At 40.0% G+C, this 18,263-nt stretch overlaps 1 protein-coding gene across 3 annotated transcripts in view; it reads left to right on the plus strand.

Annotated features, from left to right (window-relative positions):
• LOC110983316 (dual specificity protein kinase TTK-like) overlaps window positions 1-18,263 on the plus strand; it is a 98,038-nt gene that overhangs the window by 61,783 nt on the left and 17,992 nt on the right. For 2 of the 3 annotated variants that reach the window (XM_087146382.1, XM_087146385.1), the window contains exons 1-9: window positions 2,521-2,625; window positions 5,771-5,996; window positions 6,618-6,724; window positions 7,794-8,004; window positions 9,727-9,984; window positions 11,698-11,913; window positions 13,326-13,769; window positions 14,632-14,740; window positions 16,488-16,595. The exons of the other annotated variant lie outside the window; for it this stretch is intronic. In XM_087146382.1, the coding sequence (XP_087002508.1) occupies window positions 2,622-2,625; window positions 5,771-5,996; window positions 6,618-6,724; window positions 7,794-8,004; window positions 9,727-9,984; window positions 11,698-11,913; window positions 13,326-13,769; window positions 14,632-14,740; window positions 16,488-16,595 (1,683 nt within the window). In that variant the 5' untranslated portion in view covers window positions 2,521-2,621. Of the gene's footprint in view, window positions 1-2,520; window positions 2,626-5,770; window positions 5,997-6,617; window positions 6,725-7,793; window positions 8,005-9,726; window positions 9,985-11,697; window positions 11,914-13,325; window positions 13,770-14,631; window positions 14,741-16,487; window positions 16,596-18,263 lie in introns of those variants that run through there. 3 annotated transcript variants of the gene reach the window in all.

Consider the following 18,263-nt stretch of genomic DNA (forward strand, 5'->3'; position numbering starts at 1 on the left):
TTCTGGCTCACAATGACGTCACACTTCGGTACTCCATTGGTCCGGTATACTTTCAGAAATACTTATAGATATCATCCTTCCAGTTTACAATCCACCCGTCCACACTGCCATGAATGATCTAATAGAAGAGATTCCGACGATGCCAATCGTATGGAATTCCATATCTGCCGTCGTGCGTCGCCCGTCGTGCGTCGCCCGTCGTGCGTCGCCCGTCGTTTTTTTGTCACGATTTAGCAGTGGTATTTTAAACTTTGACCCTTGATCGTTTCACATGTACATGTCCTTGTTCGATCATCCACCATGCCTGACTCTCATTTTAGCAATAGAACTAGAAGATGTACATGTATTTGTTTTTGCAGTTGCGCCAAACTCCAATTGAAAGAAGAAATAATATCCTGACATCAGTTAAGTAACGTGTATATGAAATAATACCATTTTGGTTACATAAATAAATTAACAAAATAGACTTTTGTTAGGGTAGATTGTTTTTCTCGATAACTTAGTTACTCTAGACGTAACTTTAAATTTACGCGTTAACAGCCTGACTTTAGGTCTATAGCCTATCTAACATTTCTGTCTGCACGATATCCCACAGAACGGAATGCGAAAAATAGATTATTTACAATACTTGATTCCTTAATAGTTTTCTTAAGAGACGAACTGATTCAAAATTATTTTGAGGGCGGGTATACTTATGATGAAATCTGCTGTATACTCCAAATTAGACATGACTTTAGTTGCAGGTTGGCTCACAGAAGTCTTTTAAACAGTAACGTTACTTGTTAGCCCCATAAATAATGCTGATGTGCTGGACAACCTGTTCTCATTGGTCTATCCTCCATGGCATACACACCCACAACGTCATATTTTCTGAAACTTAAACCAAGTAGTAATTGCCCCGTAACAATACATTTAATAAACAGTTTGTTATCCACAGCACGTCTAGTATTTCTGGATTTCAAGGTGAAATTGAGAGGGCAAGTGGAATATCTGTATCGGTTGGCAGGTTTCTTCCTGGAATTTGATGAAAACAAGTCGGCACATTTTTACAGTATGCAAATTAGAATAACACTGTGGATAAGTTGGCCGGATTTTTTTTTACTGAAAATGTTTTTCCCAAAAAAAATCCACTTGGTTGAATTCTCAGAGAGGCGATATTTTCTTGTCAAGGGGCAGGGGTAGTCTAGCATTATTGGAATTAATTATGGGACAAGTATATGCTTTGCAGGTGGGATTTGTACTTGCCTTATTCGGAAAAGATCCTAGAAGTGAATGGAATCATCACATTGTCATTTGTTAAACCCCAGCTTTTGCAGGTCCTATGCAAATGGCGGAATTGGGACACAACAAAAAGCAAAATGCCGCGACGGGTGACGGGCGACGGCAGATATGGAATTCCATACAATCGTAATCCGCTCCGTGCAGGAAGTTTATTGGTCTCATTTATTGCCTGCAACCTGAAAGGAAAACTCATCCAGTGCCAGGTCAATAGCTTTTATTCACTGGGTTCCCCGTCCGGGCCCAGCGTATTGTATTGTGTACTGAAAAACATTTTGCGTCCGGGCAAAGGGGTAGTCTAGGCATTCATTCAATTTGCACAATGAATACTTTTGTTAGATTTCACAAAAGACAAAATAAATGCAACATTTTGGGGTGAATGTGGGATCTACGTTTTACAGCACAAAGTAGTAATTCTGAAAAAAATGGTAAAACAGCGTACTCGCGTGCATAGGCCTACCTTGATATAGCATTTTCTAAGAATTGAAAAACTACCACCTTCTTTTTACTTCAAATGACAACAGGTATTTAGACCTTGTTTGCATTGTGATAATACGGTAATAAATAAATAAAGGTGATTAAACACTGATATCAGTTTCGCACCACGTCTGCGATCAAGCAGACTGGTCTCTCTTAGGAGGACGTCTGGAAGATGCCTAACCACAGACATAAGGGTGCACCCTTGTATTTAGGCCAGAAATATGTCCGCCGAGCTCATTAATAATCTATATTAGAGGGTCCTGAGAGCCATGGAACTGAGAAATTGAAGAAATATGAGACTGGACCTCTGGGCCGGACTCAGGGCTTCCAATTCTGAGCAATTTGGATGCAATCGGGTTTGAAAGTGGCACTATTTGAGCCATTTTGCCGAGGGAGGGTTTTTCAAAATGGCTACTTTTCTGGACAGGGACGTTTTCTGCATCTTAGGGGTGGTCTGCTTCTGCTGAAAATTTCTCAAAAATTCATCGGTCAACCCCCCGAAAATTGAAAGGAAAATGAAAGAGGACATGTGGAAAATTATTTTTCTGTGCAGCTTGAACACCTGTGAGAGTTGTGAGTATTTTTAAAATATTTGTGAAGTATGGGGATTTATCACTGCTGTCTATGGGAATTTATTTGTAGTGGTGCACCCATAACCGCTTGGGAGATTAGCGCCCTCTGTTGTTTACTGCAACAGCGGTTGTAATAGCCGATGCCCAATCAAAACACGCAGCATGGTCATGTGATTCGCGGCCCGTTTAATTGCTTTGACGGCCGGGTACGGGTGCATTTCGACAGATACTGCACGGTCTTCTAACGTTATATCCCAAATTTTTCACCGGAGTAATTTATTGCTTATTGCAATGGGTAAGTAACGAGTGCAGAAGTGAACATACACCATGGAAGCTAGCAAAGATTGTTGTGTAGGTAATGACGTGCAAAATCCCTCGGCCACGTCGGCCAGGCCACGACTGTCGTGTAGGACGTACAATTAAATTAGCCCAGGTCGGACGACGTCCACATTACATAGCGACTCACAATAACTGTAGACGTCGTCCAACCTGAACTAGACGTACAAACATTTACATGTACGTTAGATCGGTGATTAGAAAAACTTGGTGACAAAGTTGCACCAGTACTCTCATGCAAGAGTCAAACGGCCTAGGCCTACTAGTAGGAATTCTTCATTTTGGACTAAGGCTATTTTTGTTGATTTTTTGCTCTCAAAGAACGTGTTCCGGGTGTGAATCAAGGTTGATACAACTGTCTGACAGTCGGAGTGTGACATCTGGGAGCCTTTCGCGGTGACATAATGTTCATGACATTAATTTGCATCAACAAGTCAACAGTGTTTCACTGTTTGCACCTCACCTGCTCACTTTGACCTTAAGTTGCAAAAGCTCCCGGATGAATGCATAAATTGTGTCTGTCCATAAGCCTTATTCAAGTTATTGCAAATACTGCATGGGTGATTTTGCACAATGGTAGAAAGGCATTGTGGGAAGGAAAAAGGGGCATTTGTGCAAAAATCACGCATACATGGCATGCAGTATTTGTGATAAGGCGTATTATTCACCGGAAAGTTCGATCAGGGACCACTTCAACCAACTTAGCCCAGGTAGGAGGATGTAATTTCCATCCTCATTGACATGAGCGGCACACTAATTTGCTGGTGCAGTTTTCAAAAAGGGGCAAATTATTAATTGTTTTCCATATAGGCCTAAATCTAATTACTAAATTAGCTTAAGTGCGAAGTTCAAAAAATTAAGTTCAAAAATTAAGTTCAAAATTTTCTAGTGCAAATTAGAAATTTGAGTAGAATCTTTGCCCTCCAATACTCATCACACATGCAGACAGTACTGTGTCAGTGCAGTCACGTCAACTTGCACCAATGTATTGTGCTCAGTAGTGTGCAAGATTTTTTTTAAAAAGTTTGTTTAATACAGTATATTATTACAAACAATTCAAGCAAATTTTTGTCACTTTTAGGGTCAGTTTTAATATTGTTTGTTTTGTTATTGACTACAAACTTGTAATTGATTACTCCATTTAAATTAAAACGGCACAAATATTTGGAGGACTTGTTAAAGTATGTTATACTGTCACTGGTTCCCGTACTGCATACACTTCAGATATTGCATGTGTAGGAGAACCATGTACTAGCGAAGCATGACTTTTGTGGCATCGATGTCAACAACGGCATTTGTTGTGATTGCTTTCAATGAAAATCAAAGACAATAAAAATCAATACAACACAATTAATACAAAATGCCAAAAGCAAAGGAAAGAAACAGTACCAACAACAGCGGTATAAACATGTACCAAGATATCAGGAGGAATGGCCGTGCATGGGACCATTGTGATTAGGGGTTAGCTACATGTACATGTATGCTCATTGCAGTGTTTGTTAATTCTGTGGACTTTATGATTAGCCATGCAGGGACTGTGCAAAGCATGTCAGCTCATAGAAACATGTGCCAAGTCTTTGCGTGATGAGCCTAAATTAACAGCATTCAATGAATTTTTGCAGAAATTAGATGTGAAAAATGCAGAGGTGTATGCAACAGAATTGTTAGTGGAACATACAATCTATCCAAGTAGTATCAAAGTACATGTAGTGATGTGCTACCGGTATTTCATCATTTTATGGAAATTGACACAGTTTGTTTGGTAGGGTTACTGCCGGTCCTTTTTGTGAGGATCCCTATTTGACCTGATCCATGAACTGTTGAAGGGCCTACGGGTGCTCATTCCTCACCACGGCTTTTGGTTGTAGTTTGTCAATATTATACATGTTCATGTACTTGAAAAGTGCCTGTACTTTGAGGTTGAAATAAATAATGAATGATGAAAAAATGCCTCATGCATTTTTGAAATTTTTAGGACGCAAATCTACCACTTCTATTCTCACGGCCCAAGTCATGTAAGTGTGACTAAGTAATATCTGAATATAGACCGATGGTGCCTGCTAAGTCACATGACCCATACCGTACTGGATATAAAACATTAACAAACATGGCGTCCTCCCATAACAAAGTACACTGTGTATTACAATTGTCGTTTACCAAAAATTAGAGCAAAAAATTTAATGCGACATTAAAAAAATAACCCCAAGACAGTAGATACAATGTAACCCCAAGACAGAACTCAGAGACTGTCCTTCAACTCAGAATTCCCTTCACTTTTGTATTTGGAGACAAACTCAGTTCCCTAAAAGAGAGAACATTTGGCTCCTTAAAGGGGACTTTCTTCCAAGTGGGCTTAACTAAAGACCAAAGTAAAATACCCTTTGAAATAGTGAAAGAAGTTTAAAATAAGGTTATCTGAGACAGAAAGGTGCACCTTGAAGGTTTATATTAAACACATTGATTGCAGCTATCCTTTGAACTGTTTCAGACATCAACAATTAAGACTTGGTTCGCCAAGAGAATGAAATTTGCAATACCTGGGTATATTTTGTTCCTTGTACAAATACAAATTTAAGTTATAAGATAAATGTTAAAGTTGTTGCTGCATTTAGAATTTAGGTAAAATTTCTTGAAGTTATTCCTTGTTGGATTAATAAGTGAAATTTGACACAGTTCAAGTACATGTATTCCAGCTCTTGTTCTCTTGGTGAAGGGCATCTATTTTTAGGAGAAGACTGGAAAACAGAGTCAATCGCATGTCAGTTAAATTAGAGAAAGTTAAGTTTATACATTTTTACCATTTTTTGTTTTCATGATGACGTTCACTGTACATGTACAAAGGCCAAATGTTCTAAACTGTTGATGTACATGTTATAAACGAAGAGGAGCATACATGTACATGTACATTGTAACTGCAGGGTTGCAGTTGGCAAATTTTACACACGTACACAGTGTGTACATGTACATATGGTGCTGAATGTACTACTGCACACAGTTTGTTTGGTTAGTTGCTCAGGGTTACAGGTGACATTAGTACACATAAATTGAGTGCTTGGCAACAACAGTGGCTAAGAGCTGGCAACCATTTTCCTTGTACATGTCAGATCACACCGTGCAAGTCCAACGGATCATGGAAGCTGGTTGTCGGCCGGAGGACTGGCTTGTGTACCTTCAGCGCCTTGAGAAAGACCCTCACCTCTCAGACACGACCAACAGATATAGGTCACTCTGCAGTGTGTACAATGGTGCCCTCAAACACATTGCTCTAGACAAGAACAAGACCAATCCAGCCTATGCACAGATCTGTATCAATTTTGCCAAACTCAAAATGTAAGTACGTGTACATGTATGTATACTGTTTAAGCTTGTCTTCAAAATGTTGCATTATAGCAATCAAACTGTCGGTGGTTGAAATGTGGTGTAAAGTGTTTAGACAGTTACAGGGACTGATGCTTGAAATGTCTAAGAAATGTATACATTGTACTTATTTATTTCTGGTAAACTGTTTACACACATAAATGCAAAAGCAGAAACAAAATGTGCTTTTACTGAAAGTAAATAAAAGAAACAAAGAAAGAAGGAAAACTTATTTGGGCCTTATTGTTTTGCCCATGCCTTCACCTGCCTTCAAGTTGTACTCTTTAACACCTTGAATGCTTTAACAATAGAAGTTTACAACCAAACACCGGTAATCTAATTAATTTGCCCTTTTTATATCATTGATTTTCACTCTCATATATTCAAATTTCAGAATAACCATTCTAATACGGGATAACCGGTCTAATATCCAAGTGTTGAAATAATTTTGCCTGCCTCTTGAATAAGGAAAACCAGCTTTTCTTGGGAGAATGGCATTGCTTGTACAAACAGTACAATTAACTTGTTCATTGCATTGAGGATATCTGTACAGAGCTAGTTCATGTGCATGTACTTTGCATGTTGTTTTTGCAGGACCCATGATCCAGATGATGCTCGCATGTTTTTCAAGTATGCAAGAGCCAACATAAAGACCTTAGCTATTGTCCATGTGGAGGCTGCCCAGTTTGAGCTTGATCAAGGTAATAACGACACAGCTTTACTTTGAAATACAGGTATCAACAAATGAACATTGGCGGGTCAGCAAAGGAATAGCCCTGCCGTCATGTTGTGAATGTGAAATTATGACAGGCTGACACACATAGATGTAGGTCTGTTTTAGTTCTGAATATCCAGATTAGTTTTCCATTAGAAAACATGTATTTGATGACTAGGAACATAATGCTTGGAGTGGCTTTGCATGCTGGATATGAAAAGATCCATGGTCTTTGACATAGTCTTAGCCAGCTCTGCATTCATTTGTGTCTACATTAATTTTGTGCATAATTAAAAGAGAATGAATGATGGGAAATGCCTGTGCCATTCATTTATTTATTCATTCTGGTTTTTAATAAAATAAAACCATGTGACCAAATATGAAGTTCACTCCAGAAACTTAAACACTTTGGTGTACAATAAAAGAGACGACACACAATTGGACCGTAAAGAATTAAAATCTATAAATCAAACATTTAGAATATTTAAGTTAAAACTTTACACCTCAGAGATAAAAAAATAAATGTATTCAGAACAAACACGTGCCTAGAATAAAAAAGGAGAACCAGATTGTGAGAGTTCATTATTGAGAGCTTGAATCATTATCAGCACTGGCGGATCTTTGTATCTTTGTATTCTGATTCTGGGGTTTTGTCATTGTCTGGGTAAAAGGTTGCGGTGTCTGCTGGGTATTAGAAGAGACTTTGCAAAGTTCAAGACAAGGGTTTCTCTTGAAAATGAGTCAGTGAAGCACCACCAGAGGGGACACACTTGTAACATCATTGCCGTTACTGAACTGCCCAATACATGTAGCTGATAACGCTGTTAAAGTGATGTACATGTACAGTAGGCCCGTGTGTTTATATGCATATGCATGACCTCTCTACCATCTCGGTTTTTATCATGTTCAGGCATCCAGCATGTAATCCTCTTTTGCAAAGCAGAGAGATTGTAACTGTAATAGTTGAGAAATGATGTGTTTATGGATTCTTCAATGTCATCTAATATGGCAATCTCTTTGGCAAGTCTTGACTCAATTTGCCCTCCTAATTCTAGGCAACAGGGACAAGTGCCTGGACATTCTGAAAAAAGCCAAGAATCTGAAGTCAGAACCAGAGCACATGATAGACACAGCCATTCAACGGTTCAACATGACTCTGACTTGTCTGCAAAGTGATGAGAAAAATGATACAAGGCACAAAGGGGACCATGGACATGGGAATAGAAGTGGCTTGAAACCTCCTTTAGGACCAACTACATGTACAAGGTACAGTGTAAAAACATTTGACTACAGAAATATATGCTGTCAGCTCCAAGTGTCTACACTATAAGAGTAGTTATTGTTATCCATATATTGGATAAGAACTTATTGTTTTGAGATGAAATTTTACTGGAATTGTGAAAATAAGATCTAAGGAGTTCAACTTAGGTCCAAAAATATCATAGTTCTGCTTCCAGCTTCCTGACTGACCCTAATGTTTGGCGCAATCCTAAAAATTTTATTGGCAAGTTAAAAAAAGTCCTGTTGTTTTCTGTCTCTCAGCCACTGTTTTATGTCTAAGACATTTGCATTGATACATGTACATGTATGCTTGCCTACTTAGACTCGCATATTTTGAGAAGAGACCTAGCTGTTTTCACTAGTTCCCTTCATGGTTGGGTGTTGTAGTGATGAAAGCATGCGCAGTAATGCTCAATGTTGTGAAGCAATGCTGTACTGGTTCTCCCCATGCCATTGCCAAAGAATGCACAATGGCAATGTGACAGCCAGTCTATGCATCCTCGCCAAGTACATGTACATGTAGAGTCATTGAACTACCGCTACATGCTCACATATGCTGCTGTAAAAACATTAAAAGAGCAAGAAAATTTCTGCAAGTTAGTTCACAGACCCTGATCTCTTACCTGTGTATTTTCCAATGTACATGTACAGTACATGAACTAAATTTGAGGGTGTATTCTTTGTACTTGAAGTGAGCATTTTTTCCACAAAATTTCCTGCCACAAGAGGACAAGGTTCATTGCCCGCCCTCCGATACTTGGAGTTTGCTTGCTAAAATGTTAGCCAGTTTCCCATCATTATCAGCATTCTACATGACCTGAATGCTCCATTATTTTTAAGAACCAGTTAGTGCGTAGATTAGGGCAAGTTTTTTTTTCAGTGTCTGTGGAAATGCTTTAATACGTGTAGCTCTCAAAGTACTCATGGAAACTAGTCTAAGGAAAAATTTACCTACATGTATACCCCATTCAATCAGCACCAAAAAATGGCTAAAACTGACCTGTCAACTTTCGTTTTGAGAGGCATGTGATCAGATGTAGAACTATTTTTTTTTGGCTTTAATAGTTATTTTTGTGAGATCATTTGGATTGTAAATGTACATGTACATTGATTTGTTTATCATAAATAGTAATATACATGTAACTCAGTGAGCAAATTTGAAAAAATATTTTCAAAGTAGGTCAAAGATACCGGTTCTTCTGCACCTGGATGTAAATACTTCTTGCTGGATTTGCACATTTTTGTTTCAAGCCATTCAGGATTGCATCCATGTTCATAGATGTTTGTGGTTTGCTGTTGAAAAATTTAGGGTCCAAGAAATACTACAGACATTTCTCTGAAGTGCTGTGGTTTAATGTTTAGTGGTAATAGAAGGTTTATTTTATTTCCCACTGACATTCTCTAGAGGGGAAGAAGTGGGCGAGTCAACCTTTGGCATAGCTACAAGGCAGAATTATATGAAGCATGCTGCTACAACATGGTTCTGCCAAGGGCTGCCCCCATACAGCCCATACCTATAAGCAGTATTGATTTTCTGGAGGGAAGAAAACCGTTGCACCCTGCCCCAGCCCCTTGGCAACTTTACTCACACGTGACCTTGACCAGGAATCGAACCTACATGTACATGTTGATCACCTGTGTATGATACATTACGTTGTTTACATGCTATGAATTTGTCACATTCTCACTAATTTTTTTTCTCATTAGAGTTATAGCAATCAGGCCGACTTCCCTTGAAAACACAAAGCCACAGATTGCAGCGTTACATCCGTTATCCAAACTCCTCACACCATCTCACACCAATAGTCAACCCAGCAGCCGAGCTTGCAGACACCAGAGTCAAACTGCAGATTGTGTTCAGTCTCATCAGGGTCAACCTAAGCCAAATGTTTGTGGTCCAGGGGAAACACCAGTCATTCATGATTACGTTGATACAACTGTCAGCTTTGGGAGATCAGGAGGAAGGTAAATGGCATCTTGAAACAATACTTCATACATGTACATGTTTGCACTGGTATATGAAGTATAAGTTAAAGCCAATATTTCTATCCAACAATCTTGTGTTAACTATTCTTGAGCAGTTAAGTTACAGTCAGACTGTCTTTTCTTGTTAATACATGTACATGTGTAGGTAATGGCATTGGCAGCATTGCTGTCTTTTCACCCTGAATACAAATCATTTTTTGCCAGTGGTGGTAATACATAATTGTGTAATGTTACCGCACCACAAACTGAAATTTGTTGTGCACAAATTCAATGCATGTAATTCCAATTTCAGGTGTTCCAAAACTATTTTCCTTTCACTTCCAAGTGCAACAATCGATGTCAAAATTTGTGTGATCACCAGTTGGTGTCACACAGTGTTATTGAATTGACACGATACGTCTCTTAGTTTTAGTGACTCTCTGAGTTGACCTGTTGAAGTTGAATCTCAGTTGGGAATAGAATGAATAACGTCCTTGTCTGGTTCTGTGCCAGGTAACTAACTGGGTACCTACAACCTGACTGTTTATCAGGGGTATCCAATTCTGTGTTTTTGATTTTTGTGAATATTACGTGGATTGATTACTTGCCGATAATTGTCGGAAAAAATCTGAATAAAACATGTTTTGAATTCATTGTGGAAGAACCAATCAAAGCACAGGCATCAAGTGCTACTTGGCAGGCAATTTGTGTGAAGATTGCAAGTGCTGCACAGGCCAGTTACTGCAGGCCGGCCAGCCAGCTTGGGCTAAATTAGCTATGTTTAGTACTGCCTGTTTGGCGATGGTGCAGCCAACCTGTCATTTTGCATCATTGCTAGCCTTAATGTGTGACTGCATGTACACTGTACATGGTCAGCGAACGGCCTACTCATGTTCACCATGTAGGCCATTCGCTTACTGATGCCTGCTCAGTGAACATCACTATAATGTTGCCCCAATAATAAATGAGAGTCAATGTCAGATTTGATATATTTTAAGATGTATTTCACACTCAGAAACTTGCAATTTTATTCACTTACATGTAGTCTCTTCATGAATAAAATGGAATTCAGTTAAGTTGCAAACTACGGGTAGACCCATACAATTTTAGTTGCCAGACACACAGTGCAGTGCTCACAGCAGCAACTTGGCCGCATAGTGGGTGGGGATGTGCTATCAAATATTTTACTTCGGGATTTTTGTTATAATTTTAATAATAATCACAAGAATCTGGGTACCCTCCTGTTACGGGAATTGGGTACCCAGTTCCTGTATTACCTTTTTGTCTATTTGTCATGACTGAATGTTCAAAACATTGACATTTATTCATTGTTTGTCATATCTTTATGTAGAAAACAATTACATGTATCATTTACAGTTTTATTGACTGTGAACCAGTATGCTAGTGTACTGGTGTAATCCAAGTAGACACCATTACCATACATGGCACTATGCACTCATGTACATGTCACATGCATTTTGAAATTTAAGGTGTGCATGCACGTTGGCAACCTACAGTTGAAGCTGGGCATTTTTGACTGAAATTTGGTATTCCATGCCACTGCAGTAATGGATTCCTACCAGGTCATTTGTCAACACATTAGTTGAGAAATTACACACATCAAACTTCTTTTTGAATGTAGTCATGTATGTACTGTGTTCATACAAATTAACACTCTTTTGTTTTATTTATGCAAATTCTCTGTCTTGTTAGGAAACGGTCAAGTGGAGCAAGCAGCTCAGATGACGGCGACACGATCCCGTGGCTGTTTGATAATCCAAGGGAGGCAGCATCTCGCCCTGTTGCCCCCTCTGGGCAGGGAATGTCACAGAGTGCATCCAAGCTGAAGAGAGGTGACATTTATACACCAGATTGTAAAGCTCTGCCTGTGTGTTTCAGTGTGGGAGAAGCCTCGAGAAGAAAGAACAGGTACGTGTACATGAACATGTAAGAAAGTAGTATCACTAGACATACATGTACTATACATATAACTGCGTATATATAATAATCACTATTTATGCCCTGATAAAAACCATATTTTTCCCATATTGTGCTCATGCCACACGTCTGTTTTACAATGTACAGGCCAGTTCGTATTTAACGTGAATGGGAAAGCAAAGCAAATTAAACATCTAGAAACATCAGTGAAATTGCGCAAGTCGGAATGTGTTCAACCTTTGCAAATTTGTAGTGCCAAAATTGGCTATTTATTGCTTGTTTTCACCTTCTTACTACATGTATTATGATCCAGTATCATTGAACAGCCCATGCCTTGAACAGCCCATACCTTGAACAGCCTGTGCCTTGACCTGTCCATGCCATGAACCGCCCATACCTTGAACTGCTCATGCCTTGAACAGCCCATGCCTTGAACAGCCCGTGCCTTGAACAGCCCATGCCCTGAACAGCCTGTGCCTTGAACTGCCCATACCTTGAACTGCCCATGCCCTGAACAGCCTGTGCCTTGAGCAGCCCATGCCTTGAACAGCCCATGCCCTGAACAGCCCATGCCTTGAGCAGCCCATGCCATGAACAGCCCATGCCATGAACTACCCATGCCATGAACAGCCTGTGCCTTAAACTGCCCATACCTTGAACAGCCCATACCTTGAACTGCCCGTGCCTTGCACAGCCCGTGCCTTGAACAACCTGTGCCTTGAACAGCCTGTGCCTTGAACAGCCCATGTCTTGAACAGCCCGTGCCTTGAACATCCTGTGCCTTGAACAGCCTGTGCCCTGAACCGCCCATACCTTGAACTGCTCATGCCTTGAACAGCCCATACCTTGAACTGCCCGTGCCTTGCACAGCCCGTGCCTTGAACAACCTGTGCCTTGAACAGCCTGTGTCTTGAACAGCCCATGTCTTGAACAGCCGGTGCCTTGAACATCCTGTGCCTTGAACAGCCTGTGCCCTGAACCGCCCATACCTTGAACTGCTCATGCCTTGAACAGCCCATGCCTTGAACAGCCTGTGCCTTTAACAGCCCATGCCTTGAACAGCCTGTGCCTTGAACTGCCCATACCTTGAACTGCCCATGCCTTGAACATCCCGTGCCCTGAACAGCCCATGCCTTGAACTGCTCATGCCTTGAACAGCCCACGCCTTGAACTGCCGATGCACTAAACAACCCAATGTAATTTTTCAATGCAGCCCTTAGAAATGTCATTATTTACTTTGTAATTTTAAGGCCTTTCGGGGGGTTTCTAGTCCATATTTTGGTTTTGAGGTTTCAGTCAATTGCAACTTGCTTCGTTTATCACCAGGATCAGTAACATTACAGGTACGTTTATTTTGTTTGTTAACATGTTTGCAACACTATGCTTTTGTTCTTCTTTTAAAGACCCAATTATGGCCAAGCACAGAGAGTGAAACGTGCAGCACTGAAGCTACCAGAGGTCACCCCATCTAACCCGGATGACAGTGATGATGACTTTCCGTTTCCTGACATCGAGCCACTGGAGAAAATCTCCCCACCAAGCAATGACAAGGCTGATGCAAGACATGAGAGGCTTACAGCAATTATTGAATCCCCAAGGCAGGCTAGTAATGACTCTGGTGTTGCTATGATGGCAACACCCTCCACCGAGCAGCAACAACCTCCCAGCCTGTCAAGAAACTACAGTAATGCAGACACTCTACAATTGAACACCCCTTCTCAACAAGATGGCAGGTCCCAGACTGGTCAAAGAATTGAAAGTGGTTTTTCAAGTTTCCAAAAGCAAGATAAAGGGAAACCACAAGACAAAGGCAGTGTGAATCAGGAAACACCACGTCAGCCAAAAGGGTAATCTGTTAACTGGATTAAGACATGCTGATAGTTATTCAAATCATTTCAATACAAGTTACAACCGACAAATAAGTCAATTTGTTTCTTTTCGGCTTAAGAATATCTACACTTCTCATGTTAACCACTTTGCACCACCGGATGTGTAAGCCATAAGAATTATCTTTGACAGTTTCATGGGGAAGGTGTGAAGATGTTCTGGTAATTTATATAAGTAGAAAAGAACACACACAGCCTCACACTCCGGCAGTTCCCATGGGCTTGGTGCAGTCAAAGTGTTGAACTATATGCAGTTGGTACAAGTTGTGTGCTGTACCCAGTCTTTGCATGTAAGGGCTTGTTATCACAGCAAATATTGCTCTATTGCGATGCCTTTGGAGTGTTGAAAAGACTGTTATTTACTCATCTTGTACAAATGACCCTAAGAGTCAATATTTGTGGTGTCCTCAGAAAAGTGGCCTTGGTATCTTGACATTTGAAAACTCAAGATTGTTTGTCCAGAACAATGCTGTGTGCCTAGGGCTGGTTCTAGTTCGCTCTGAGCAAGAACAAAAGAGGGCGTAGTTTCACAGCGAAGATGGTACTTTGGTTGGAACTCAACGCGTATGTGCGTAGGACTCGCTGACTGCGACCAATTTCCGTTGAGCGTATGGTTTTTGCATGAGCTCTTGGTGCGTACACGAACCCTGTTGAGAAACTTCCCACCAGCCTGTCTCTTCTTTGAGGATGAGGGTGCACTTCAACCAGTGGCGGATACCCTATTCAGTAAGATATCCTGAGCTTCTCAGGAGATGCTTGCTTGTTAGTCATTTACCAGCATGCCCAGTTGTTTATTAACGTTGATGCCCTGTTCATATTTCAGTGTCAAGTCCCACCCTTCAGCTGTGCAGTCTTCATATCAACCCCGTCCCACAGAAAATGGAGCAAGCCATCTCCAACTCTTCCATCAGTCTGGAAACAATCGGCAGATGGTAAGAATCATGCCTATCAATGTACATAAAATCAGTTGTCAGTCTAAAGCTTATTGCCCAATTGTACCTTAAATTGACATACCGTCCATCAAAGATATTGGATTTAAAGAAAGTTACTGTTACAGTTGTTTTCATAATCATTCTTTGTTTCCGAATATATATTCTTTCCCTTTCATACAGTATTTTTTTTTCTAAATCTAAAGAACAGTTGCTTTGATTAACCCCTTCACGGCGGGATTATTTTAACCGCAACTGCTGGGCTGTGGTATGCCCTAAACGGAGGGCTTTGTCCATCAGCAGGCCCCATTGAACCAGCAGCTGCATGGTGAATAGACTGTATGTGTGGTATTCACTAATCCTCACACAATGGTACGGTAGTAGCAGTCCTCCGTAGCGAAGGGGTTAATTTGAAATTTTGAATTTTGCATCAGAGTAATAATATTAAGTTTTGCCTTTCCCCTACATACCGGTAGTGTTATGGAGCACTGCCTTCCCAGTCAAAGGTCACAACTATGACATTTGTGACCCGCTCCAGGAAAAGGTGATATAAGTTGCAAAAAAAAAATCCAGTTATATACATCACTTGAAAGCCCACAATAGAAGCTTTCACTTGGTATATGATAGAGATCTGTAGCCTTTCCTTTTCCGGAGTTATGACACATTTGCATATTAATTAGTTCCAGGCAATTGAAATTGCAAAACCGAGAAAACAGGCTTTGAAATATCTGGCTCTGATGTGGGTTGTAGGCATTTAAATCTTACTTAGCAACCAACATGCTCTTGTGTTACAACCACCCTCAAAATTCGCACAAGGACTAAGGAATTAGTATTTTCAATGATTTTGTCGGAAAAAAGGAATTTTTGAATCCGACGTTGAGCGGGTCATTGCTCGTAAATGCATGGTGCGACTTATATCACCTTTTCCTGGAGTGGGTCACATTTTTCTTATTAGTGCTGGTAGACCGCTTGAGAACCAATACTTTATAATGTGACGTTGTTAAATGTTGATGCTTGCTTAGTTGAGTCGAAAATTCCTAAAGAATCAGGTTGAATCAAAATGTTTTTGTAATCTTGAAACAGTTAAACCCTTGTTTTCAAGTGAAAAACTTGCACAACCTTGTTTTGGGTATCTTTTTTGTCCGACAGTATGATGTTTTTATCAGTGATTTCATTTTCCTTTGTTTATTATGGAGTCAGTCACTTTCCTCATACATGTATATGTATGCTGTGGGTTATTATCATATTTAATTTATTTCACTGGATTCAAACAAGCCAGCTGCATGAGTGATGAGACGCCAGCACTTCAAAGCACAAGGTCATTGGCTTTGAGTCCTACCTGTGTGAGTTTGTGAATCTCTTCACAAGCCCTCTGACAGTACTGAGTAACAGTGTTTACCTACAATGTACATGTACATTTGTACATCATTCAACATGCACGTTGGTGAAGAACAAAATAAGTCTCAATGTCATATGTTACATGTTAAATACATTTGAGTAGACAGTCCGAGAAAAATCCGATGAGATGATGGTAGCCCACAACTGGAAATCAACAGTCAAAGTGATGCATTCTGTTTACTGTATACATTTCATTTTTAAGGGAAAAAGGCTTAAGCTGAGGAATACATGTACAGTGTACTTTGATCAAAGGGCACACCTGTACATTTAAGACAAAGTACTGTTATACGGCAATAGAGAATACCAATTGACACTGTGATATCCCTGAAATGATGCATATTTTCTTTGCAAGATTACACCAAGAGCTGCATCCCAGCCAGTGCAGAGAAAGGATGTAATTACTGTCAATAATGTTACCTACACCATCCTCCGTGTCATTGGCAAAGGTGGATCATCTAAGGTAAGCATTCCACATTCCAGAGACTGCACAAGACCTGCATGTATTCATTAAAGCAGATTAAAATTCAGTGACCTTTTTTCTCAACTTGACCATTGCAGTTCAATAAGCCCATGGAGTTCTACTCATTCCTGAAAGTAATTAAACCGATGGGCCCATTGTTGGGTTACTTTTCTAATGCCGTTATTTGAAAAACCACTTTGTGAAAATTAATGCTTCCCTTCATAAGAGAATGGACAAAAACCTCTGAAGATCAATAATGTCAAACATTCTACAACAGCACCTTGAAAAAAATGACACCAATTTTAATAAAGATAGACCAACTAAGTTGAAAAGTAAAAATAGATGACGCATAAATGCTAGAAAGTAATACTGGATTTCCTTTTGATCTTAACAGACTGCTTGCATCTGTTTTCATGAAACCTTACAAATATTTCAATTTTATTACATTAAAACTGTTCAATTAATTAATAAATTAATCCATCAAAAATACATATACTGTACTTGTAAACAGGTGGTCCTGCAGTGCAATGTGGTTTAGTTCTGTTACTTCCAAATCTGTTAAAAAACAGAGTCTCTTTTGGTAAAATACTGATATGAAAGTGATATTTAACTCTAAAACCAATAAGAATGCAGTAAATGTATATTCCGATCACTGGAACTCAACTGTAGCCAACACTTAACACAGGTTCATAGCCCATTTTTCTAATTTGTTACTTCTATTAATAAGCATAGAAAAACAGAAAAATTGTTTGTCTCGTGACAGGTTGATGCTAGACATGCCAGAGTACCAATAGCCAAGTGTTGTTGGCTCTGGGTTAGCATGATTCCACCATTCAATCAATGTGTGTGTGGGAGGGGGGGGTCTGGTTTGGGTTGGCTAGTGGTACTTTCCTTGCCTTCCATCATGGTGACCTGAGGATTGAATCTCGACTAATTTGGTATATGAATTGGGTTTTCAGTCGCTACCTGATTCCTTGGGTTTTCCCTGAAATACATGTTTAGGGTTTTCCTCCCACATTGTGCATATACACTGTACATTGTGTACCAGTGTAGGGCTTCCCATATAGGATGTACATGTACCTCACACACATGTACAGGTGTGTGTGTACATTGTTGGTGTTACCATAGAGAGAACAGATCACAAAGGGTCTTTCCCTGTTCTTGGTGATCAATATGCTCTCCTTGGTGGTAAGTGCCAGTGTTCTGTCTATAGTGATATGTTGTGGGAACAGTTGGAAACACAATGCCCTCTCCTGTATGGTATTATTGTTATATATTTCTGGTAATGACACCAAGGATTCCTCAAAAGCGCCCTCGGCGCTGTAAGCTCGTAAGCCTGAAGAAACCTGTAGAGAGGAGACAATGAGAATCACTCACAGTTTTAGAGGTGGGAGGAAAACCCCAGAGGAATATTCTGGGTAAAACCCATGGAATCAGGTAGGGACTCAAAACCCAATCCACATGTGTACCGGGCCGGGATTCGAACCCAGGCCACAGAGGTGAAAGGCGAGGAAAGAACCACTACGTCAACCTGACTCCTCAATAGCAAGTAGCAATAGTATAGCAAACACAGCTGTGTGTTTTTGCACGACCTCCAGTGTACTGCATTTTTAGCATGCACAGTTGAAATACCATTCTGGCCCTTAAGTCTTTGTACATGTACATTGA

The sequence above is a fragment of the Acanthaster planci genome, linkage group LG15, assembly GCF_054643075.1.
Source record: "Acanthaster planci isolate LZ-2023a linkage group LG15, COTS_SCS, whole genome shotgun sequence".
Classification (NCBI taxonomy): Eukaryota; Metazoa; Echinodermata; class Asteroidea; order Valvatida; family Acanthasteridae; genus Acanthaster; species Acanthaster planci.